A 25986-nucleotide genomic window follows, 5' to 3' on the forward strand; every position below is an offset into this window, starting at 1 on the left:
TGCTAAAAAATGTAAAATGCAATTTGTGCTGTGCCCCATTTACTACAAAATCACTACGAACAATGCATTTTGTACAGTATATTGCTCCAGGGAAACTGGATCAGCATCAGGAATGAATAAAGAACATTGCATTTGAAATCAGCTAATTCTGCTTCAGTGCTTTTAAAAACTATTTGTTATGATATTACCTCCTGTCAAGCACATAATGTGATATTTTCCTCAATAAACCTAAACAGTTGCTGTAATTTCAACTTCTCCCATTTTCCACCTTTTAAGCACTAAATATTTAAACAATGCAGACCTGGAAGTCTCAAGCCACTCATCTGATCCTCCCATCTTCCTGCCTAAGGTATAGTAACTATCCGTACAGGGCCTGTTCTGTCACACAGACATACATAATGGCAGCCGTTGAGGTCCTTACCTGCCCGCAAGCCAGGCCCATTCCTCTTTCTCCCATGCCATGTGGACACGATAAATTTAACTCCAGGGCATCTGCTCCAGAAGCCTTTAAGATGTGGAAGGAAAATGAAAGTAAAGGCAAAGCTTTATTCGTGTACTGATAGGTTTCACCACTGATAACTCAACATAGGTCACATTTGCCAAATTTTAACTACTATGCTTTCTGCACCACGGCTACCTTGTGAGGTATAATCTGACTCTCTCAAATGAGAGTGTGTATGGCAGCAATAATAATAACAACAGCAAATATTTATTGAGTGCTTATAAGATGACACTCACTGCACTATGTGAGTTATATTTGTTATCTCTGACTCTCATAATCCTTGGATGATTAGGGTACCAATTTTACAGATGAGGAGACTGAAGCTCAAGGGAATTAAATGACAAACCTGGTTATCAAATGCCACAGCACAGATTTTAACTCAGGTCTGTTTGACATCACATTGATTCTGCCCTACACAGCTTCTATTTTCATAGAAACAAATCTTACTAATTCTGGATAATTGGTACTGGAGGTAGCAGTGCAAAGAAAAATGTAGTAGGCTAGCTGGAATGAATTTGAGTAAAATTTTAAATGTTCCTCTTTTATCAATTAACTTTTATTATTCATTAATACTGCTTTCATATGCTTCAGAGCATTCAAGCATGTTAATTCCCCAAACTGGAACACCATTCATTATGTTCTATGTTGCTTTAAAAAAATTCAAAAGTAAAATAAAATTTTGGTAACAGTTCAAATTAAACCAAAGTACATAAAAATATAAATAGTCTTTCTCTTCTCTCCTTCCATTTCCTACCTCTAAAGTAATCAATGTTAACAATTTAATGTGTAATTTTCTACTTTTTCTATGTATATAAAAAAGTAAAACATACATATAACACATGCATCGGGCTGTTTTTTTCTTCTTGGTTTTGCTCTTTATATTTTTCTTTTTTTTCTTCCAGTTTCATTGAGATATAACTGACATAGAGCTATATGAGCTATAAACTTAAACTATATAAGTTTAAGGTGTGCAGCATAATGATCTGACTCACATGCATAACGAAATGATTACCACAAGAAGTGTAGAGAACATCCATTATCTCATATAGGTACCAAATAAAGGAAAAAGAAAAAAAGCCCTTGTGATGAGAACTCTTAGGGTTTACTCTGTTAACAACTTTACATATGACAGACAGCAGTGATAATTATATTAGTCAAGTTGTACGTTACATCCCTAATACTTGTATATCTTATAACCAGAAGTTTATGCCTTTTGACTGCCTTCACCCAACACACCCTGACTCTGATAACCATACATCTGATCTCTTTTTCTATGAGTTTGTTTGTTTGTTTATTTTCGAAGTATAATTGACCTACAACACTGTGCTAATTCCTAGTGCACAACATAGTGATTCAATATTTCTATACATTTCTATACATTACAAAATGATCACCATGGTAAGTCTAGTCACCATCTGTCACCATATAAAGATATTACACTACTACTGACTATATTTATCATACTGTACATTTCATACCCATGACTCATTTATTTTGTAATTAGAAGTCTGTACCTCTTAATCTCTCTCTCCTATTTCTCTCATGTTTTTTAACTGATAATCAATTTTACTGTATTTCTTAAAAGTCCATGCTAAGAAACATGAAGTATAGATAATTTTGTCTTACTTTAATAATTAAACAGGAATCTTTCTTATTTAACTCATTAATTCATTAGTATACAAATGGGTCTTACAAAAATGAAAAAAAAATTTCACGCTAAGCATTCTTATAATAATTGGAGAAACACAGAATTTTTGAGAAGTCTTCTGTAAAAACTCTAAGAACAAATAGAACACTTTTTAATTTGAGGAATGGAGGATAAACTAAACAATCCTTTTCCCTAACTTCTGGAACTCCTCCAATGCCACAATTTCCTTTTAAGTAAGGTAAACCAGAAGCTTGAATCAGTTCCCATAATATTATAACATGTCTATAGCATCACAATAAAATTCATTATTTTCTAGGTGTACCAAACCTTTCTTTAGGTCAACAGAGTTTCTTCAAGTCTCTCTTTTCTTCCTAATCGATCAAGATTTTAGCCTATTTTTTCCTGTTTCATGAATTTTAAATAGGACCTCAACAAACTTAAAAATTCTAGTTAGTTCTTTCTTGGTTGACTTCCTACCTACCTTTATTCGTTAGTGAGTCTGCTTTTTCTTCTGTACATTTGTGAAAATTCATTTGCTCATTCAGCCTATTTTCTAACATGGTTTTATTATGGTTTTTGTTTCTTTAATTTAATTTTAAAATGCTTCATGTTATTTGAAAATTACCATGAATCATGCTACATTTTTTCCTGCTGGTTTGGTGGTAAGCTCGGACAAAGCACAACCTGCTAAACTCTTGAGCTCTAATCCTAGAGCTGCTGAGGAATTTGGGCAAGTCAGTTAACTTTCTTTGTCTCCATTTAAGTGTAAACCAGAGATAATATGACCTATCTCAAAACCATGTCATGTGGGAATTTCCAGCTTAATTAAAACATTGTACATTGTAATTATATACAATACTGTGCTTTTCTTATTATTTCTTAGTTATTTCAAATACTTCTTTTAGACTTCTTTATTTCTTTTAGACTGCTAGTTGAATTGCAGCAATTAATAGTAAATCAATTCAACAACATTTTGGAATAAGTTTTAGGTACCATTCGTATACATATTTACATTATACATATTTACTAAATTTTAAGTGCAAGTTTACAATTAGCTATCATAGTAGACAATAATAACTAACATTTACTGAGTACTTACAATATGTCAGACATTTTACTAGGCTCTTTGTAATGGGATATACCATTATCCCCATTTTGCAAGTGATAAAACCAAAGTACAAAGAGTTCGAGTGACTCACTTATTGTTCTATAGCTTGTAAATGAGAGCAGGGTCTTGAACCCAAGCATTCTGAGTCCAGAGCCTGTATTCTTAGTCACTATCATAACTGATTAGAAATCACTTATTCCATGGCTGGAGTTGTTTCAGTGTGTTAACAAAACATTACAACTCGACATCCTCAAAGCTTCTAAACTTTAAATAAATACTAAAATCTTGTAAAACCACTTATCCAATTTAAAGTCTGTTCAGTGTCTAATTGCTAAAAATATCGCCAGTGTTATACACGTATACAAACACTGACCCACCAAACACACCTGGAAAGACCTTTGAAATGAGCATCTAGGCTTCAAAAACAGATAATCCTGCTCAAGGTAACACCAAGAGATGGGGAATATTCAATTGGCCTCTGCTTGAATGTTTCTGTCATAGGATGCACACCACCTTAAAAGGTAGTTAATTCTATTTCCAAGCAACTATATGCATTCAAAAAGCCTTAATTGCTGAATTAGCATGAAATGTTAAATTAACTGAAACTGGGCATGCATTCTTACTCCTGTTAGTCACAAGCTTTTTAGTTATTCACTTAGCCCAGAGTTTATTCTGCCTCACCTAAATGATTATACAATAAAGTAATCTAGTGAAGGCAGTGACAAAATTTGCTGTTTCTAATTTCATATATTATCTATCACCCATCTATCGGCATGAAGTAGAATGATATGTTAATAGCGTGGACTATGGAGTCAGAGTTCATGGGTTGGAATCCCACTTTTACCACATACTAGCTGTGTGAGTTTGGGCATATTATTTAACAACTTTTGGCCTCAGTTTCCTCACTTCTAAAAGGTGGAAAACAATAAAAGTAACTCGTAAGGTTGCTTTTCTAAGGTATAAATACATTTAATCAAAGTGAATGACTTAGAAAAGTGCCTGGACTACATTAAATACTATGTTAAGTATAAACAATTGCTATCTATCTACCTGTCTCTCAGTCCATCCATCCATCCATCCATCCAATTAGAATCTCCAACTTGCCCTTCCTCAGCTTTGATCTGAAAAAAATTTAGAATAGCTATCCATACTTCAGGGGGGAAAAAAGAAAACTATTCTAAGGAATTCTCAGAGTAGTGGTAGTAGTGTGATTTCTAAAATCTTCTGAATCATTTTATAAAAACTCTCAGAGAAACTAGGGAAGCAAAACCACAAACCCTTGTACAACATATACAGCAAAATCGGGTACACAGCTCTTTCCCTTCTCCTTTCCTTACCTCTCCCTTCCTTCCCGATCAATGTAGTTCTAAAGTCATTGGTTGGGGCAGAGAAAGGTAGGTGACTAGGAAGATCTAAGGAAGAGCCACGAGGGTCCAGTGTGGGATATCAGAGCCCGAGCACGGTGAGAAGGACAGACATGTGGAGGGTGGCTTGGTGTAGTGCATCAGAGCCCTAGTGGGAAGGGAAATCTTCCATGGATCAGGGGACAAGGCAAAGGACATCAGAGCCCAAGCAGGGTGGAGAGGCATGAAGCTACACTTTTTGGATTCTCTCTTAATTTCTTCTGTTAAAAGAATACGCGAGGTCCACGGCCAACTTTCTATGTAGCAACAGTGCCAACTAGTCTCAACTATCCAAAACTGGGGACACAAGTTTTCTGGGATCTTAAACCACTTTGAAGTGGACGTGGCACAGGTAAACACTGAACTGGCTTGGGATCCACTGGGCACAAAGTCTGTGACTATCTCTTGTCTCCAACTAGGTGTCTATCTTCCCTGATTCCATTCTGTCCTGCTTACTGTTTGTGTTCCAGGACTTATATCCAACTGGTCCTACGTATTTCTGTAATGCGCCTCTCTGCTTTCTACCTCAGCCTATTTGAGATTTCCTAACTTCAACATCTATTTAATTTTATAAAATACTGCTAGCCCAGATCCAGGTCAAAAATGAACCTGGCTTCAAAGTGGTTTACGTGGACTCTCTGCCTGGAATAGTGTGGCCGCCTGGTTTTGACATCTATGCCTCTCAGCTGGGCCTTCCTTGTCTCATCCTAACAGTTACAGCCAGACCCTTGGCAATCACTCATCAAGTCCCTGACTTAAAATCTTCAGCTTTGGATCTTAATCACCTCAAGTTCATTGGTGCCCAATAAAGTGCACTCTTCCCATTTATTGTATAATTGCTTCCTTTTTGTTCGTCACATGCCAGTATGCCAGCTCTGTGCCTCTATTTTGCTTCACTCAACAAATATCTGAGGATTATCCGCTGGCTGGCAAAGCCATATGTTTGGAAATGGGAATTAAACAGTGAACCAGATGGGGGTCTCTAATCCCCCTGAGTTTGCGTTGTCATAAGGAAGATAGGTTACAGGGCTGATGACACCACTGTTAATCACCATTTTATTAAATTCTGCAGAAAAAAGGTACAAGCAAAGGTAGACCCAGATTTGGTGGAGTCTGAAGTTTGTACAATTTGGGGAAACTGCTTTAAAAATGAAAAATAATTAAAAAATGACAAACAGAAAATTAGTACAGGCGCATGGAAGTAGCTTGTACAAGTAAGAGCTCTGAAACTTAACCTTCATTAGCTTTATGGTAAACCAGTTTCTGAGGACAGGATCTTAGAAGGAGTAGGACAGGGGGTTAACCTACTAGTCAGGGAGCTCAGAGTGGAGGAAGAGGGAATATTCCAGGCCAGGGGAACAGCAAAGGCTCTGAGGTGTAAATGTATTGGAGGAGTAAAAGAAGGCCATCGGGGACTGGAATGTAAAGAACAAACCCAAGGTGACACTGGGGAAGTGGCAAGGTACCATACCATGTAGGTCAAGTCAGGAGTTTTGCATCTTAAGAAAGGTAGTGGGAAGACTGTGGATTGATTGAGGGAGAGATTAGTGGGGCATCCTGAGATAAACTTAGATTAGGATGGTAGCAATGCTTATTGAGCCACACCTAATTTATATGTCTCCTCAAATCTGATGGCTTTAATTGCCACCCAAGCTTTTGCCACTAGCTTAAAAAGTGCTATCCTACATCTCCCATCATTGCCAGCTCTCACAGCTCCCTCAGGATGAGAGTGGGGCTCTGTCACAGCCTCCACTGTACCTGTCAAAGTGGGAGCTCCAGGAGGGTCAGTGCCCTCAACATGCTGTGGGATTTGACTTCCCTAGCAGCTACCTAAAGGGGGAAGGACACATAACCCAAAAGTGCAGAAGAAAGTAAAGCGTTGTAGTGTAAAATTTTACCAATGAGAGACAGGAGACAGGAAGGAACCAGTAGATAGCTCCCTCCCCCTTCTTCTCCTCTAAACTGCTGTGAGGCAGGACAATTCCATACAGCCCTCTCCATCCCACACGACTGAGCGATTGGCTCCATCTCCTTGGGAAGTGGCAGCCAGCTCTGGAATGCCCCATGCTCTCTCTGTTTTCCCTTCTTCCTATCGCCTTTCCCTGCCCTCACTCTTACTGCTCTGAAATTGAATACTTCAATGAAGCATCTTCACATTAATTCTGACTCAGGTTCTGTTTTCTAAGCTAACGCGCATTAAGAAAGAAATGGATTCAAAAATCTATTCAAATGAGTTCAAGATCTATCTAAGACCTACTATTGTGTATGGTTCAATTTGGTATACATGTTTAAACTGTGAACATATCTACACAGCTGAGGCTCTACCTTATTCACCTTTGTTTTGGCTGGCTAGGGACTCTGCACATAGTAGGTACTTCATAGATCTTCCTTGCATGGAATTGGAATAGGTTATCAATGTCCCAGAAAAGTAGGATAATGTGTGATCAGATAACTGAACCAAAAAAAATTGAGCAGAGCCTAACCATGCTACTGATTTGACACCAAGCTGTAAAAACTTTTCCAGAGGCTGCTTCTGTCTTATGGTGTTCAAAAGACAAGACATATGAAAACCAGGTTGAGGAATGCATAAAAGAAGACATTAAAAGTGTGGGTAGTCTAGGGTTAGACTGAAAAGGAAGGTTTGGTTCAACATGGTTCTATTTCCCAGAATATGCATGTGACAAAAAAGATATACTGTATGTGCATTAACTTTTAAAAACAGCATTTAGTAGAATTTACCATATTTTAAGAATGTACTAGGTTTTTTTTTTTAACCACCCACGTGGTCTTAAATGTTTATTCAAAATAGTGAAATAAAATGGTAGCCCCTGGTGAAACAACTAATAATGATCCCTTCTTGTGCAAATTTTCTTTCTGATATAGAGTTTCTGTCTCTATTTTTTCATGTTCTTATACAACTGGATCTGTTCTGCTGTTACACATGTGCATTTCTGTTTTCAGATATAATAGTAAAGAGCAGATTTCCTCAATTCCCTACTGCGTAATTCAAGAATTAATCTACTCTAAGGAGAGAAACTTCATGAATTTAAAGTATACCCATCACCACATTAAGTGATTTGCCGAACTTAAAAGCAGTGGCTTGTTAACAACAGCTGGTGTGTTATCTCAGATTTCTTACCCCTCATTATCACCACCCCGAAAGAAATGTACATCTAAGTGGTATAGTAACTTTGGCTTGAACACTTTTTGTTTTTGTTGATTTGTTTTAATGTGGGCTCTTCCATTGTAAGAAAATCTGTTTTAATCTGTTTTGAAGCATGTGTTCATAGAAACAAAACCAAATACTGACTCTACAAAGCTTTACTGGGTGTCTCCCATGTAAGCTGTGATGGAATCATGCTGCCTATCGCTGCCCTCCAGGGGGATGTGAAGACCTGGGGATAGTTCCTTCATGTGCTATACCCTGAGTTGGTCCATATTTTAAGATTAGAGGGAAGTGTTTTTTTTTAATTGTCACCGTCTATGGATTGAACTTCTTGATGTGTACATTGCTTTCCTGTGGAGAGATCCCACAGACTGTTTTGACTGAATGGAAGGCATATCTTTTTCTTTTTTTTTAATGTTTTCCTTTTTTTTTCTTCCTTACTTCCCCTTTTACTTTTATTGATTGATTGATTGATTGCGATAAGAACCTAGAAAATGATATCGAATTGTAGTTTTAAACTACAATTAAAGAATAGGATGTGAGAAATATGAAAAATATCTTTAAGTTGGTTACATGTATAAAGGTTTTTGACTTTTTAAAAGTAAAATTTGCTTATTTAAAAATTAATGCTCATTACTGAAGAAAATTCTTTAAGTATTTTATTCTACAGAAGGCAGAGAAGCTAGTAGCGTGATAAAGCCATTCATCATAGTCAAGCTTTAAATTGGCAAAACTCATGCCAAACATGGGCTCTGTGGAAGATTTCATGGTCAATTAGGCAAATACATGTATAAAATTGACCCAGCTACAAAGATCATAAAGCCAATTACTAATCATGTTAATTTCACCCATCCAAGCCCCAGAAATAATTTTTGCCCTCGCAGGTTTAAGATACCCAAATAAAATATACAATCAATATTTTTGAACACTATAGAAAGCTTTATAATATTTTATAATGTAGAGTCCTTAGTTCATAAGTATTGTTAGATTTAGTCTTCTATATTTCTGAGAGGTTTTCAAGAAACCCCAGCTCAAGCTGTCTACAGTATTTTTCACGACAACACGATGGACATAAGTATACAATTTTAATTATGTATTTTTCCATTTGAAATACAAATTTGAGGCACATGGTTAGTTGTTTGCATTTGTGCAAGATTCAATTTATATTATAGAAAACCTGCTGACTAGTGTTCCATTCAGGAGCATTCTGTCCTACCATTTTATGCATGTCTGTATTCAAACTAGAATAGTATTAAATGAACCTTTTATATTTTAAATATTCAAGAGCTTTATATTCAAAATTTCTTTTCTCGCTGTCAAACTAGCTTGCCTAAAGGCAAGGTAAGATCAAGTTAGACTCTCAAAGGTAGAATTAAATTTTATCATGGCATCCATCATAATATACAGTTTGCTTAATATGCAAATAAAGAGTATATGGATTCAAAGAATAAAGGATTTTTAGGCAGTGTGTGAAATCCAAGGGACCACTTTTATAGAATAGATTCCTTTTAAATTTACATTTCCATCATTTTAATGAAAACATAGTGTAAACAAATTTTAATAGAAATGTTTTAAGTTACCATTTTCCATTCAATTTTACTTCTACTGGGTTATTTTTCATGACAGCTCTTTATTTAAAACTAATAAAAATAGAAGAGAAGAAATAAAATAAATATACTAGAAAGATATCATTACCTCAGCCTTTCTGGAGAGTTCCATCCAGTCATTTTTGTTGTAACTGCACATGATGCTAGCAATCACAATCTTTAAAAAGAGAAAGGAAAGAATATTAGATCAAATAGTTATGCCTTTGTACACAAGGGTATATGATATGTTTATAATGATAAACTATATTATAAAAATTAGTTTTCCATCTGTTGAAAGAAATCATTAAAAAAACAGCAGGGCATTATAGTGAAGCAAAGGATGAGATCTGGGGCTTCAGACTTACGTTAGAGACTTTCTCATTTACTCTCTTTGAATACTTGAGCAAGTTACTTTCTGATCCTCAGCATTCTCATTTTTAAAATGGAGATAATAATCCTGACCTTGCCAACCTCAAAAAGTGATAGTTGGAATTACATGGATTTGTGTATGTGAAAGGGTTGTTTAAATTATACAAGGACACAGAAATATTTATTAATATAATTACTGGTATAGCTAAAAGGTTTCAAGGTATGGAAAGGAAGTAAATTAGTGTCTTCTTCAATCATATCTTATTATAGTATGGATAATAACCCCTTACATATTCAGAATGAATTATAGTTTTAGAGTTTGTTAAATATTGATTATTTAACCACAGTCTTACAGTAACCTTATAATGGAGGCTACAAAGAGTAGTATTTACTAGTATCTGCTCTGAAGCCAGAATGTCTAGATCAGAGCTCAGACTCTACCACTAACTGTGTGGCCCTGGGCAAGATATTCAGTTTTCTCACTGGTGAAATATGCACAATAGTACCTTCCTACTTAGAAAAGTGATAATTGAATTGCTAAGATTTTATGGCTCTAATGATGTGCTAGGTAATGTTTTAATGGATTTTACTTTATTAACTTACTTAATCATTCTCAACAGTATTCTCCCCATTTTACAGATGAAGATGCTGAGGCACTGATATGTAAAGGTCACAGAGCTAATAAAGAGCACAGCCAGGACTCAGACCCAGAAATTTGACTGACAGTCTGTGCTTTTAACCACTAGGTTTTGCTGGCCTAATGTAAATCTTCAATATATGTCAGTAATTCTTTTTATTATTACCATTTAAAGACTATGAGATTGTGACACAAAGAGTTTGTGCCAAGCCTAAAGTCACAGAGTCCAGTGGAAGAGTCCACTAAAAGCCACTGGGCTCTCACCACATACAGCTTTTTAATGTATGTCTAAAAAATAAAACAAAACAAAGATATGCTGTACAAGTCAGATGAATGCTTTTAATATTAAGAGAAAGACAGAAAATACGTTGGAGAGAGTTCTGAATACCAGAGTTCGAAATACTGAATAAGTCTGTCCTTAAGATTGGGTCAATTTTTTCTCTCCTGATAGACTGTAATCTCCATGGGTGCTTGGAATGCTCTGCATCATGCATCATTTTATCTACAATAACCGGCATGATGTTTGGCACATAGTAAAACTGAGTGAACAAACGTACGAGGGCACTAAAGGTTTAGGAACAGAGAGTTGCTTTTTCAGCTCATCCTTTTAAAATTAAGCAGAAACACCGTGAACACCATGAGTTAGAGAAGGGAAAAAAAATAAACAATTGGTGAAAACTGTTGGCAAATAATTATTATACGAGTCAGAGTGAAGAGTGAGCAGGGCAGTTGAGAGTGCTGGTCTTGGCGATAGAAAAAAGGGTCAGATGTCAAAATACATAGAACTCGTGAACTAGAAGGAGCAATTAAGAAAGAAGAATCAAGAGATCTGAGAGGCTGATTCTGAGTTACTGAGAAAATCTCAGAACTTTAGTCAGATAAAAGTAGAACAATGAGGAAAAAAAAGGAAGCCAGGAGAAACAGTATATTCAAAGAGATTCCTCTGTAGACAGATTCTACTTTTCCTCTGTAGAGAGAGAAAAGTAAAAGTAGATGATGAATAGAGGAGGGAAATTAAGAATGCACAGAGTTCAGGATTCAACTTTTGTGTCCAGTTAGGATTCAGCTTTAAAGAATTTGAGAGAAATACCTAAGAGTGATCCTTGGCCTTTTCTCTAGGGGTTAAAAGAAAGTGAAAAGTCAAATTCCAAACTTGCCCATTTGCAAGCAAAAAAGGGTCACTAGCCTAATTGTGCGTCTTCAGTAATAGATGCTCTTTCTGCCATTTCCACGTGCTCTAAGATCTTGGGGACGATCTGCCCCACTCTCCAGGTAGAAGACAGACCAGGGAGGAATTCCAAAGGGGACACCAGATCTTCTGGGACTAGATTAATACCATCTTGTGCGTATCCTTGCATGAAAAAAAAAAGGGGGGGGGACCTCATTTGAAAAGAAAATCAATTGGGATGAAGGCTGGGGGCAGGTGACAGATTCCTATTGTCTTCAGTGGCCTCGACGTCAAGTAAACAAACAAACATTTTTTTTTAAATGGTTAACCTAAGGATTTAGGGGAGGAGCAAACTCCCCAAGCTTGTTGGTAAAACTTCAAGGGCAGGGTTAGCTCCAAAGATTCAGACTTAAAAAACGACTTTAGCATTAGATATTAATTCTCCTGTGGTGAAAGAGACAAAACAGACCTAGGATTTTAGGGAGTTTTACTATTCAAAGCAAATCAAGACAGACAAAAAACAAAAACAAAACAGGCCTCCAGTTATGACAAAGCATCCTCGAGTTCACATTCCCGTACAAATATGAAGTAGCTGCTAAATCAGCACAGCGTCCTACTCCCCAGTGTCCCTCTCAGGGTGCCACGGAGGACAACAGGGGAGAGGCTTCTACTGGGCAGGATCCAGGTAGGCAGACGGGCTGATCAAGAAAGCCACTTCCAGGGAAGTAAGGTTTACTAGCACTGACAACTGGATATGATAGATGCTCTCAACTAGTGACTAAGATAGTTCCTCTTTACTGAATGGCGATTTTTATTTTGATAAAGCTGCTTTTGCTTCAAATATATATTGATTGTGTCTGGATTGGTTAAAATCGTCATTTGCCTTATAAGGCCTGAGGATCACGAGGCACTACACTTGAGTTTGATGGAGAGAAATAAGTATCACCCAGAGAATTTTCCTGAACTTTGAGAACACTGGTGCCATCAAATGCCTAGGAACGCAGTGACTAGATATGATTTGGGGCACATTGTCATTGGGGAAGGGTGACCACAGGTGGGAGAGATACATTATGTTGAACAGATACAAGTTTTATTTGTACGCTCTGAGCAGCTGAGCACTACCCTCTTCTTTCCTCATCATCTAAAACCAGACTTTACCTTCTTGCCCAAAAAGCTGGGAAAATATCCCCAACAGGGTTAATCACAGTGATCAACTACTCTGGTCTCATTAAAGTCCTTCAATGGAGCTGGGGAGTTAAAGGCTTTTTTCCTCTTTGGTCCCTGAACTGGAATGAAGTATGTTCAGAGTAGCTGGTAATCACTGACTGCTTACTTAACCAACCCAACCCTCCCACTCCTACCCACCTGCACTAGGTAAAAACAAAGCAGAGACAGAGGAAAGTAGAGATGCAAGATGGAGAGATGTTTCCACCCCTTTTAAGTCAGGTGTACCACTAACATGCCTGTACAAGTGAACCAATAAATACCACTTTTGGCTTAAGAAAACCCAAGTTATATTCTATTTTCTATCACTGACAGTCTTGACAGTTACTACTACATGCAAAACTAAAATTGTCACTTTTAAAATAACTTCCTAAGCATTTTTTTTCTGTCAAGTAAATTTAAGGGAAAAATAACTTTATACACTATTTTTAAATGTTAAATTATCTAAGAAGTCTAGAAATCTTTATCTAAAACCAAGGGATAGTCTGTGAAAATATATGGTAACATTCTATTTCAGAGGAATAATGATGACTCCAAGTTATTTTATTTTTTATTAAAAAATATTAGGATTTTTCGAAAAGTCAGGCTAAAAGACATTAACACTAAAAGAACGCTAGACAGAATTTAATCTTTCTTTGATGATTAGAAAGCCCTTCAGTGTTTTGCTGTGCTTAGTTTTTAATCAAACAAAGGAAGATAGGTTACTTCTTTCCCGTGGAAAAAAAAAAGAATTGATGGGTATTTTACATTGTGAAACATCATGAAATGTTACTAGAAATGAATACCCAATAAAACATTTTTAAAACCAAGTAACATTTCCCTATCTTTCATTTAATTTATGTCATTTCTAAGTGCTCCGTTTTTCATGGCTAAATTTTAAAACATTATTGGATGAGTCTATACATAACTATATCCTACATTTTTTGATACACAGTCTAGTGAGAGATTCAAACAATGTCAGTTAATCAATTAATATGGAAGCTGAGCATCTGCTGGGGTAGGCACTGGATGACATGCAGAGGAGTTTAAGATATTGATTCAGAGTCTTTGTTTATCACCATTTAACCAGTATTTTTTGAGACCTTCTATGCGTCAGTAACTGTAACTCAAAAGTGATGAGCAAAAGAGGAAAAGTCCCTACCTTCCTGCAGCTTACATTTTTAGGGAGGGAAAAAGTCATTTAAAAAGTACATTATCGGGCGTCCCTGGTGGCGCAGTGGTTGAGAATCTGCCTGCCAATGCAGGGGACACGGGTTCGAGCCCTGGTCTGGGAAGATCCCACATGCCGCGGGGCAACTAGGCCCGTGAGCCACAATTACTGAGCCTGCGCGTCTGGAGCCTGTGCTCCGCAACAAGAGAGGCCGCGATAGTGAGAGGCCCGCGCACCGCGATGAAGAGTGGCCCCCGTTTGCTGCAACTAGAGAAAGCCCTGGCACAGAAACGAAGACCCAACACAGCCATAAATAAATAAATTAATTAATTAATTTTAAAAAAAAGTACATTATTAGGACTATTTCCAGGTCAAGATTAAGGAAAAATAGAGGAGAGCAAGATGGAGAATCACAGGGGTGCACAGAGCCTCATTAGATGATGGTCAGTAAAGGGCTCTCTGAGTTGAGAAATAAAAAGATAAGAAGGCACCTCACACAGAAGAATGGATTGGGACCTGAGTGAAAATTAGCATTCCAGGTAGAGAAAACTGCATGTGCAAAGACCCTGAAGTAGGAGTGAGCATGATATACTAAAAAAGAGAAGCCCTTCGAAGATGGTATTCCATGACAGGGCAAGAAGAGTGTAAGAGGAGACGAGAGAAGCAGGCAGTAGCCATATCTCTGGGAGCTGAAACCTGTGGGAGTTTGGATTTTATTGTAGGTATAATGGGAGACCACTGAAAGGTTTAAAGGAGGGTGATAAAATGATCCGATTTACATTTTCAAAAGATGCTTCTGGCTACTTTATAGAGAACGGAATGAGGGGCTGTAGGGTAAAAGCAAAGAGTCCAGTTGAGTTGAAATAATGTGGCTTGCATAATATTCATGGAGATACCAAGAAGTGGAATTCTGAGCTAAGACCAACAAGGCGGATCAATGGTTAGACTCAGGAGGTGAGAGGAGAGAAAGAATTAAGGATGATCCCTAGATTATTGGCTTGAGCCACTGAGTGGAGCATAGAGACTTCACCAAGATGAAACAAAGCATAGTGCAGTAACAAGTGGGGGACTGTTAAGAGGTTCAGTTTTTAATATATTACATATAAAATGTCTAGCAAGCATCCCATTAGTGATAACATCAAGTGTGCCACTGGATACATGAGTCTAGAATTCACTGAAGAGGTTAGGGATGAAAGTGAACATTGTAGAGACTTCAACATATAATGGTATTTAAACCTACCTGGCTTAGTGACTTCTAAACAGAATAGAATAAAATAGAGAAAATGAAAGAGATGAAGATTAACCCAGAGCCACAAGAAAATGCTAAGAGAGGGAAGTGTTCCAAAAAGTAAGGAGCAATCAACGGGGATGAATGCTTCTGACAGCTGGTGTAAGAAAACAGAGAAGTGTTCACAGGATTTGGCAGTACAGATGCCATTGGTAAGCTTTACAAGAAGGGTGTCGGTGAAACAGGGAAGACAGAAGTCAGACTGGAGTCGATGGAATGAACAGAATATGAAGGAGTGAGAGAACGGATACACAAAGCTCTGTAATAGTTTTTGTGGGCTAGCTCAAAGAGCAATGAGGCAGCAGATGAAGGGCCGTGGGAGGTCTAGTGAGATATATATTTTTTTAAATGGACTATATTTGAGTATGTTTTTATGCTGGTGGAAATGATGTGGAAAAGAGGAAGAAGCTGTTGAAAAGGCAAGAGGTGATGATGAATCTATAATAATTTATGAATCAAATTTTGGGTGTTGTTTCTCCCTGAAAAATACTTCAAAGGTTAAAAACGACAGGACACTTACTCTGCAACAAGAAAAAGTAGTGTTAAATGGCTTCAACTGTCATCCTTCCAAACTTTTAAATTAAAGAATCACGATTCATAGTCAAATTATTTTTTTTATAATTCATTTCCTTATGGAATAAATGATTTTATTAAGTATTTATTTTTTCAATCTGAATGACAGTAAAGTCTGCACATCAGAAATTAATGTGAAGAGCAACATAAAATTTCCAAGTAGTTACCAGCAGGCCGTCTTGTCAAATTCCCCAATATTTACAGTCTATGCCTAGAACACAGGTTGGAAACACTGATTTGGTATTCTGTGATCATACTGTGAACTATATTGGAAATTCAGTCAACAATTCAGCTTCCAGACAACCTAAATTTTTTAGTACGGAAAAACTGCAAAGTGACAAAGGTGAACAATTGTAAATTACAAGTGGCCGAGTTAGGTTTTGTCAAACAATTTAACAAAATCATTGCTAACACTACTGGGATTATATTATATTGAGGAGGAAAAATAGCATGGGACATGTGATTTTCAAAGACATTTAAAACTAAGAAAACATGTTTACTAAATATTAATTAATTGTACAACATTCAAATTGTAAATGTTCTTTATTTATACCACTGTACAAATATACTAAAGTGAGATTGGTACAATTTTCCTGAAATGTACACATTGAGAATAGAACATTAAAAGTAAAACTTATAAGCTCTTCAAATTTTTTATGGTTACTGCTAATTTAATGGTTGCAAATGAGAATAGTACTCTTAAAGCTGTCTTCTATATTATTTTAAAATTTATCATTTTCTTTGCTTATTTTGGGACCCACAACTACCTTGCTTACACAACTATTCTTAATACAGAAAAGTCATGGTCAAAGCTATAAAATATGCACATAGTGTCCATAGAAAATCAGAGATGTTTTCCACTAGAACAAGAAATAAAAAACCACTGTAGACTATTCAGGAACTACAGTAACTGCTGTTTTTTCCTCTCCTTTTCATCACTTCTTGCTAGGTTTTTATGTAGTTTCCATCCCCACTGTATTTAGCAACTGATCTACCCTAGGTCAGCAGTAACCTTGGCAAAATTACTAGATACTTTTCAGCCCAAATCTATACTGGAACTCTTTCCAGCACTGAGACAGGTAACCACCTCCAGCTTCCTGAGACCCTCCTCTGTATGAGCTTTGGAGATACCTCCTTTTATCCCTGTTTTTCCTATTTTTGCTATTCCTTCTCAGGCTCTCCTGCCTTTAGCCAACTTTTCCACGTTGATGTCCCCAGGTTCTACTCATGGTCCTCTTTTAACATAGACATCATGTTCACAATGAATTCAGAGAATACCTATATGCAGAAAATTCACAAAGTAAACACCTCCAACCTGTGTCTTTCTCCTGAGTGCAAGAACAGCATATTCAACTATCTTTGAGCACCTATGTTCAACTTGCCCCAAATCAAACTTAAATTTCTCCACCCTGAATTTGCATTTTCCCCACATTAAATTTGCTTATACTCTACCCTTTTGTCCCAAGTTAGAAAACATGGAGGAGATATTCTTTCTTCATTTCACCCTCAATGCCTACATCCCATTACTTACCAAATACTCTCTAGTCCACTGGTTCTCAGACTTGGCTGAGCACTGAAATCACCTGGAGAGCTAAAAACATAACCCCAAGATCTGTATGTAGTTAGGCCCAGGGATCAGTGCTTTGTCAAGGATCTCCAGAAAATTCTAACATGCAGGATAGTCTGAGAAGTATTGCTCTAGTCTACTCGTCAAATATCTCTTCTAGGTGTTCCTGACTCTTCATCACGACTGTCTTAGTTAAGACCTTCACCACTGCTCCCCTGGATTACTGAAGTACCTTCCTTATTAGTCTCCCCATCTCTGATATCAGCCTATGTCATCTGCCAGATCCATCTAAGAGACAAACCTGATCATATCACACCTCTGCTTCAAATCCAAGTTCAAGATAAAATCTAACTCTTTAATATGCTATACAATACCACAATGGGACATTTGCTCCAACCGCACTGAATTACTTTGCTTCCTGATTGTAACATGGATTCTGCAATCTCTTGACCATATGTCTACTCCTTTTGTCTGAATGAATAAGGAATGGTCCCTGTGCTCATATGGAATAATAAAGGAGACATATGTAAATTGAAACAAAAATAATTATAGTGTATGAACCAGAATACAGTGAGAGCAGAAAGGAAAGAGTGATTATCTGTATCTGTGTGAATCACGGAAGGCCTCAGAGAAAAGGAACTCTTAATCGACTATGAAATCATCCATGGGTATTTATTGGAAACTGATTAGAAATGAAAAGGCCAAGAGTACTCCAGTTGTAGTAAGCAGCAGAAACAAAGGCACAGGGTGCTGTGTTTAAGGAATATGCTCTGCTTAAGGAATATCAAGGAGTTCAATTTAGCTTTGGGGGAAATGAATGGCTACACTTCGAGGGCAATGGAGCTGGATGCGTAGGTTGAAACCAGATTTATTCAGGCAAGAGGTTAAAACAATGGTTTCTAATCAGCTGAGCATTTGGCTTTGAATTTTAGATTATTTTGTCTAGTAAATTCCTGCTCCTCTTTTGCCCATTACCTTTCCCAGGAAGGCTTACCTGTTCACCCCTCCTCCCCTGTGTCAGACACCTGTCTTCTGAGATCCCATAGCACCCTTTGCATATCTTTATCATAACATTTACTATATTGTATTAAATTGTGGTTTGTATGTCTTTCAAAAGATGACCAAAGTTTTTGGGGACAGGGCCCAGTTTTTCATCTCTATATCTCTAGTATCTAGTATTGTACCTTATATTTAATTAGTATTCAAAAATGTTTGCCTCAAAGGAATAATGAAATAGGTAGCTGAGAAAAGAAAGCGCAAGTAACACACATTGCAAGTAATCCAAGCAGTTAAATAATGTATTGCATTACATTTACAATATCTAAATGTAAGTAAATTTCTGCATTCTACAGAGAGAATGAGAAGGACAGGTAGGTGGTACAAGGTAGAAGTTCAAGAACCTCTCACATTTTATAAAGTATACTTTATATCAATGAATAAGAATCCATTATATTTGTTTATAGATTTACACTTAATACACATTTTCACATACATTATCTCATTTATTCCACACAATAATTTTGAACTTAGAAAACCTTATATTGAGAATAATGAGCACAGATAATTTACTTTACCAGCATAAAGTAAATCAATAGCAGAGGCAGGGATTAAGCTCAGGTCTTTTGACTCCAAGTTCCTCTTGACTACATCAAGACTATACCATATTGATTTCCTATCCTTTCAATTTACATTAGAGATTCTAGCTAATTTTGTGTCCTCAACCCTCTTGTGGTAGTCTATTTGAAAGAAAGCGTTCCCCTCCCTGTATCCATAACCCCTTGCAAAGTAACTGTGCAGCTACTCTGATAAAGTGGGGGATTTATTTACCTGCCTTTTGAATGTGGGCTTTGTGACTTGTTTTAATCCACAGAATATCACAGAAGTGATGTTGTGCCAGTGTCAAACCACAGCTTGAAGAGGTCTTGTCCTCTTCTGTTTACTCTCTTGAAATCCCGCCTAGCCATGTGATCAAGCTAGTACAGCCTGCTGAAGGATCAGAGACCACATGGAACAGGGATGAACCATCCAGCTGAGGCCACACGGGACCAGCCAGCACATAGCCCACCTGGAAGTTGACTATAGACTGAGTAAGACCAGCTGAGACCAGAAGAACCACACAGCTTAGCTCAGCCCAAATCGCTAACATGCATGCAGAATTGTGAACTAAATTCATAGTTGCTTCAATCAACTAAGTTTGGGGTGTTTTGTTATGTAGCCAAAGCTAACTGATACCACTTTTATTAAGTTTAACAAGAACAACAAGAACTAGCACTTGCTCTGTACTTGCATGTGTCAAGCACTATGTTAAGCATTTCATTATTATCTCTAATCATGATAAAGTGGAAATTATCAGCCCCAATTTACAGATAGGAAAGAAAAAAACTTATTTAAAGAGGTTAAGTACTTACGATTGTACAGCTACCAAGAGTAAATATAAATCTTAAACTCTCTACCTATAATATATTTTCTCTGAATCATTTTTCTTTGCTCCTTAAACACACATTTATAGAAAACTATGTGGGTTTATCTTTATACATGATGCATTTCATTCAATGCGTGCCAATTTTTATTACTTTTATTTTCAGAGGCTAACCTTATTTCTGTGTTCTTGCTCAATGTATTATTTCACTGTGACTCCATAAGTACCATCTAAGCTAGATAGGCAGACTGAACTGCCTAGGAAATCATGAAGTCAAAGGGAAGATCAAGTGAGAAAGACCCAATGAGATGATCACTGTTTCCTAACCACCTAAACATGTTAAGGAATGAAAACAGGGTAGTGTTGGCTCTTTATAATTTGGCCCCAAATCACCTTGCTGCCCCTTATCTTGACACACCAAACTGAATACACTATATATACGGGCCACCAGACTTTTTTTGGCTTCCATTCTTTTCCCTGTGTTGACCCTACTCCTCTGACAGTATATCTCCTATTCATTCTTCAAGTTCTAACACAGAGCTAACTTCTATCATACTGCCCTCAATGATCTCAGACACAGAATTACTGTTTTTACTAGGTATTTGAGTGTGATGCATCTACCTCAGTTCCTATCACACTATATCACAGATGCATGTTTATGTATACCATTGTCTTCCCTTACTCCACTCAATGGGAAAACATGCTAATTTTTATTCACCTTCATTTTCTTATCATTTGGTTCAGCACTGAATGGCACCTAATGTGAATTTAACAAATGTCTGTAGAAGGAAAGATGGCCTTTTGTTATTTTTTATTAATTTAAAAAAATTTTCCAGTTCATCCTTGTAAAGATTATAGTACTTGCTGCAACAATGGAGAAGAAGTTCATATATGAAACTACCAAGACTACCGTATATTTTCATACCTATAAGCCATTTACTGTCTTCATAGCATGATTTTGGCACTGGCTTTAACCTATGATGTCTAACTGGATTTAGGTTGTTCTATCACTGTTGACCCTTCACTGAGGTTGCAGTAAGTCAACTTAAGTCATAAAATTTGAATTCACTGTACACAAAAATGGTGTCACCTACATAAAACCTGTGAATGAGATTTGATTTGTCTTTTACTTAAAAGGTCATGATATGTTGCCTGTATTGATGTGGTTCATTCAGGGACACAGCCTTTCAAAGGCACATAAAGGAGTTGACTTGAAATATGTTATAAAGTATCTGTATTCCAATTTTAAACTTTTTCTATTTAGAGGCTATAACAAATATTCATTTAATGAAATGCCTTCATAAATTAATAAGGTTAATAAATACAGTATTAAAATGTGATATAGGAATCTGAGGTTAAAAAAGAGGTTAAAAATAAAGTATTAATTTAAAAAAAACCTCTCAAGATAATTACATGGAATAATGCACTACCTTAAATAGTCTGGGCGCTTCTTCCAATACTATACATATAACACATGGGCGTTATAAAGATTATTGAAACATTTTCTGTAAAGATTTTAAATCCCAAATGAAAATTTTATGTAAATACTGTTATTGTAATTATTTTATGAGATGTAGCTCTTTTGCTCTCATTAACTATGATTGCACGTTTAATGCATATTCAATTAGATAATCCTGTTGTGTGAGTTAGTGGTATTGTGTCTTAAGTTCTGGATGGTAAGTTTCTGGAGGACGTTGGCTGTGTCTTCCATCTCAGCCTATGTCCCTTGTGGGCTGGGATTGCCTGTTCTGTTTACTAATGTACCTGACACATACTAGGAACTCACAAAATATTTGTTGAGTGTAGAAATAAATAAAAGAATAGCTGAAATGCAATAAATATTTGTTAAATGCAATGTTTTTTGTTTTGTTTTGTTTTTAAAGTTGCAATTTTTTTTAATAAGATTGTTTTATTTATTTATTTTTTTAATATTTATTTTTGGCTGTGTTGGGTCTTCGTTTCTGTGCGAGGGCTTTCTCTAGTTGCGGCAAGCGGGGGCCACTCTTCATCGCAGTGCGCGGGCCTCTCACTATCGCGGCCTCTCTTGTTGCGGAGCACAGGCTCCAGACGCGCAGGCTCAGTAGTTGTGGCTCACGGGCCCAGTTGCTCCGCAGCATGTGAGATCTTCATGGACCAGGGCTCGAACCCGTGTCCCCTGCATTGGCAGGCAGATTCTCAACCACTGCGCCACCAGGCAAGCCCAAATGCAATGTTTTAAAGAAGTCAGGGACTTCTAAAAACAAACAACTTATTCTTTCCCAACTATATGCTATTACCTCACAGAAATTCTATAGGAAGCCCTAAATCCAGTTCACTGTGGAACATGCTGCCCACCCTTGGGAGACTCTGACTCTGTTCTGGGGACTTCTTCAACCTTACATATTCTCCCCTAGACATCCACAGGCACTCTCCCACACTTCCTTCCATTCTCTGCTCAAATGTCATTGCCTCTTTACTTAAGACTGCAAACCATCCCCTCCCAGCTCTATTTTCTTTCCCATGGAACTTTCTATTATATCATTTTATTTAATATAGTTAATGTCTTTCTTGCCTCAGTGCAAATGTAAGCTCCACTAAAGTAAGAACCTTTGTTTTGGATATAGAACAGTGCTGGCATATATGGTGATGCCCCTTACTTGTGAAATGAATAATCAAATACTAACATGTCATTTAAATGTCTTTTTGCATCAGCTACCTGATCTATAAAATGGGAATAACTTGGCTTCCCACACTTTTTTCATAGGGATTATTCTGAGAATAACATGGCTTTATATATTTGACATTAAATACTTTTCAGTGAAATTCAATGGTTTTTTATGATTAAGAGAATAATGCCATATTCAGATTTGCCATTTTCTACAATTTAGTTAGAGTGCAAACAATGACATTTTGAAATAGTGCACCACTTTGGTTTTAAACATCCACTGATAAGACTTTTAAAAATATGTCATTGGAAAGGGTAGAAAGCATCATCTTTATATGCTCCTTTGATCTTTTGGTAGTGTCATCTTGTGGGCATATTTGTAAATTAATGCAGTTTAAAAAAAAAAAGAGGCAGATCCACCGGATCAAACTTTATAGATCGATTCACATTTTAAAGATATTTAAAAATTCTTTTTAGATTTCACTGAAATATTAGGAAATTCACTAATATCTAGGACACCTTTCATTAAATTATGTTTCTTGGCTTAAACTGTTTTATCAGAATTGAGATTAAAATTTTTTTCCTACTCACTCAGAAAAAATTCTAAGAACTCTGAGCCCCAGACATGTATGATTCCCTATTTGGAAGACCCAAAGAGGGCCCATACTGCCAACAGGTAGCACGTGAAGGATAGAGCAGTGTGCTGCAATGAGGAAGGTCTGGAGAGTGGGGGAGGGGTTAGCGCCGTCCCCTTTTCCTGAGACGTCTGAAGAACACACACTTTAGACCATAAAGCGGGAAGCTTTTCTCCTCACCCATGCTCTGCATGAGACACGTGTATTGCCATTGCTCCTGTCCTTCCCCTATGCACTTCTGTAAGTAGTCAGTCATCACCTTTCTCCCCATGAAACCACCTGCTTCAGTGCCCACCTTGAGACAGGCACAGAGAAGGCGCTGAGGGAAAGCCAGATGACTGAATAAAATAATGATCCTGTGCACTCTCTGTTTACACAAATGATGCCATCTTCAGTTTTTTTTTCCTGCTTTCCTTCTCCTCTTCATCATATCCCATCCCCACCACAGTTTCCCTCACCTCATCAGACCTTTCTGAACAGGAAGCTATTTCCATGTGGGGACTCATGTGCTTCCACCTCCCCCACCTGGAGGAGCCGCATCTGCCAACAAGGGGCACCTTGGTAAACAGCAGTGGAAACAAACCCTCTAACATGCTGCACTTTTCAGGATAACGATTAATGATACTCAACTAATAAAACATTCATTGTATCATTGAATTTTGATAAATGATTCCCTGCCTTAATATGCTGTTGATACTTGGGAATCAACCAAAGATATTTCCACATTTTGTAAACATCTTTGGGTTTCATCTATATTTCAAATTTCAGTTCAAAATGTTCCTTCTCAGAAGCTTGGCATAGTGATTTACGACAGAAATAATGACAGGATCTTTTTCAGAGTGATTGGAACCTTTCTGGTATAAACTTTACACAGCATAATGAATGTGTTGGCATTTTGAACTTATTTGCATACTATAAAAATAAAACAGAGTGTACAACAAAGTCCCTGTTAAATTCACATTACCTGTTAAATGAAGATACCAAAAGGCAGAGTAGCCTAATTCAAATCAAGAAATGCTATTCAAGCCGTACTTATATACCTCTAAGATAATACATATGCACTAATATTTACAATGCATGAAAAGGGTATACATCTCATTAAGCACATGGGAAAAAATCCCCAAATTTCTTTGCTTTAGTGAGTTATTTCATAAAATATTTCTAACATCAATATTAGCTATTTCAACGGCTGAGGTAAAGTCACATTTGTCAATAATCAATGTATTAGCACTTCTAATCCAAAGCAAACTCTGAAGGACCTTTTCAGAGTTTAAAATTTGATGTTTTTTCACAATAATATATTTAAAGTTTAAAAATTAAGAAGTTTTTCTCTTAAATGTTCTTTTTGCTCATTGTTCATACTTTCCAGCTTGCTCATGATTGCACAGATGTGATATAAATGCTGTTTTTAAGAAACAGCAATGAAGTGTTTGTTTTGTAATCTTTTCTCTCCCATATCCCACATATAATTACATGATCTTTGAAACTTTCACAACAAATAAAAGTAGCCTTTCAAAATAAAGTAATTGTATGGCTGGAATTTGTAGTCCTCTATATTAAAGGTAGATTATATATATTCCCTACTATATAAGATTTGCCAATTTGAAAGTTTATTTAAAAAATAAATTTATAAGCATTCACATGTCTTAGGAATTACTGTATAAAAGTATACACAGTTAAGAGTTGGGGAAAAGGCATAAGACTGAAATTTTGGGTCATCAAACGCTTTGTTTTGATAATTACTATATATTTTCAAAGAGCATTATAAAAACTATAGCACTGATTATTTTAATTACTTAGAATATGGCAGAGAACAGCCTCCATAATAATTTGATTTAAAAAACAAATTCCTGTTTAGACCTTTGTAATTATTTACAACTACCTCCAATTGTTCTGTCAGTTAACGAAGGAATAGTGAGGCGTCCTTACCTCCCCCACCAAACAAGTCATCACAGTAGAATACCATAAAAGCACGTGATGAGGATTTTAGTATCAGATGCAGCCCATGTCCCCACATGTCTCATAAATTCTTCTAATGCATTTTCACATGCATGATCATGAATGCCTATTCAGTGAAAAAGTTTACCATATGCTACATTTTTCAACAACCAAGAACAAAGAGCAAATGGCTCCTGGCCTTGTATATGGAACAAAAAGCATAAAAGCAAAACAAAAACCTCTTACATTTTTACTAAATAAAGGAATGAATGCAGAATTGTAAAGACTGAGTGCAAGCTTCTTTGGGCACCATGCTGTTCTTTTCTTGAGACAAAAGTGTTCAATGAGAGACAGATAGGAAGGAAAAGAGATACAAATGTAGACCTCATGTGTCACCCAATCCATCTTCTGCTTAGTAAAGAACTGTTTGCTACAGTATACTATTAAATGCTTCCTTCAGTATACTTTAAGTAACATGAATTTTTATTATTTCTTTAGGAAGAATTCACAATATAGTAAGTAGGAAGTTACTGTCAAGAGTTTTTTTTTTTTCCTTTCCCCCTTCAAGATACTCTTGGGTATGCCTCTTGAATCAGGCTAAGCAATCCCTTTCCTCTTTTAATATGTTCTAATGACTTGGAGTATTATTTCTCAGTAGATATTAATCAGCCAAGCCAGAGATATTTACTGCATTGGCTAAATGTATAATATATTCCCCCAAATTATTTATGTAAATAATATATACATATGTATGCTTAGAAATCATATATATATTATATGCATACATATACACATACATTTCCCCTTAATCAACCACCCCAATAACTCTACAATGATCCAGCCACCTATGAGCCTGAATTACTCAGCCAAACAAACACACACACACACACACACACACACACAAATTCTATAAATTGAAAGGAAAAATCCTTAACCTTAAATTTTTGTCCTATCTAGGCAA

At 36.6% G+C, this 25986-nt stretch overlaps 1 protein-coding gene across 2 annotated transcripts in view; it reads right to left on the minus strand.

The window, feature by feature from the left end:
• DPYD (dihydropyrimidine dehydrogenase) overlaps positions 1-25986 on the minus strand; it is an 809798-nt gene that overhangs the window by 263958 nt on the left and 519854 nt on the right. For both annotated transcript variants that reach the window (XM_059926787.1, XM_059926794.1), the window contains exons 15-16: positions 9523-9591; positions 422-505 (exon numbers count right to left, since the gene is read on the minus strand). In XM_059926787.1, coding sequence (XP_059782770.1) covers positions 422-505; positions 9523-9591 — 153 coding nt within the window. The remainder of the gene's footprint in view (positions 1-421; positions 506-9522; positions 9592-25986) is intronic.

Source organism: Balaenoptera ricei, chromosome 1 (genome assembly GCF_028023285.1).
Source record: "Balaenoptera ricei isolate mBalRic1 chromosome 1, mBalRic1.hap2, whole genome shotgun sequence".
NCBI classification, from domain to species: domain Eukaryota; kingdom Metazoa; phylum Chordata; class Mammalia; order Artiodactyla; family Balaenopteridae; genus Balaenoptera; species Balaenoptera ricei.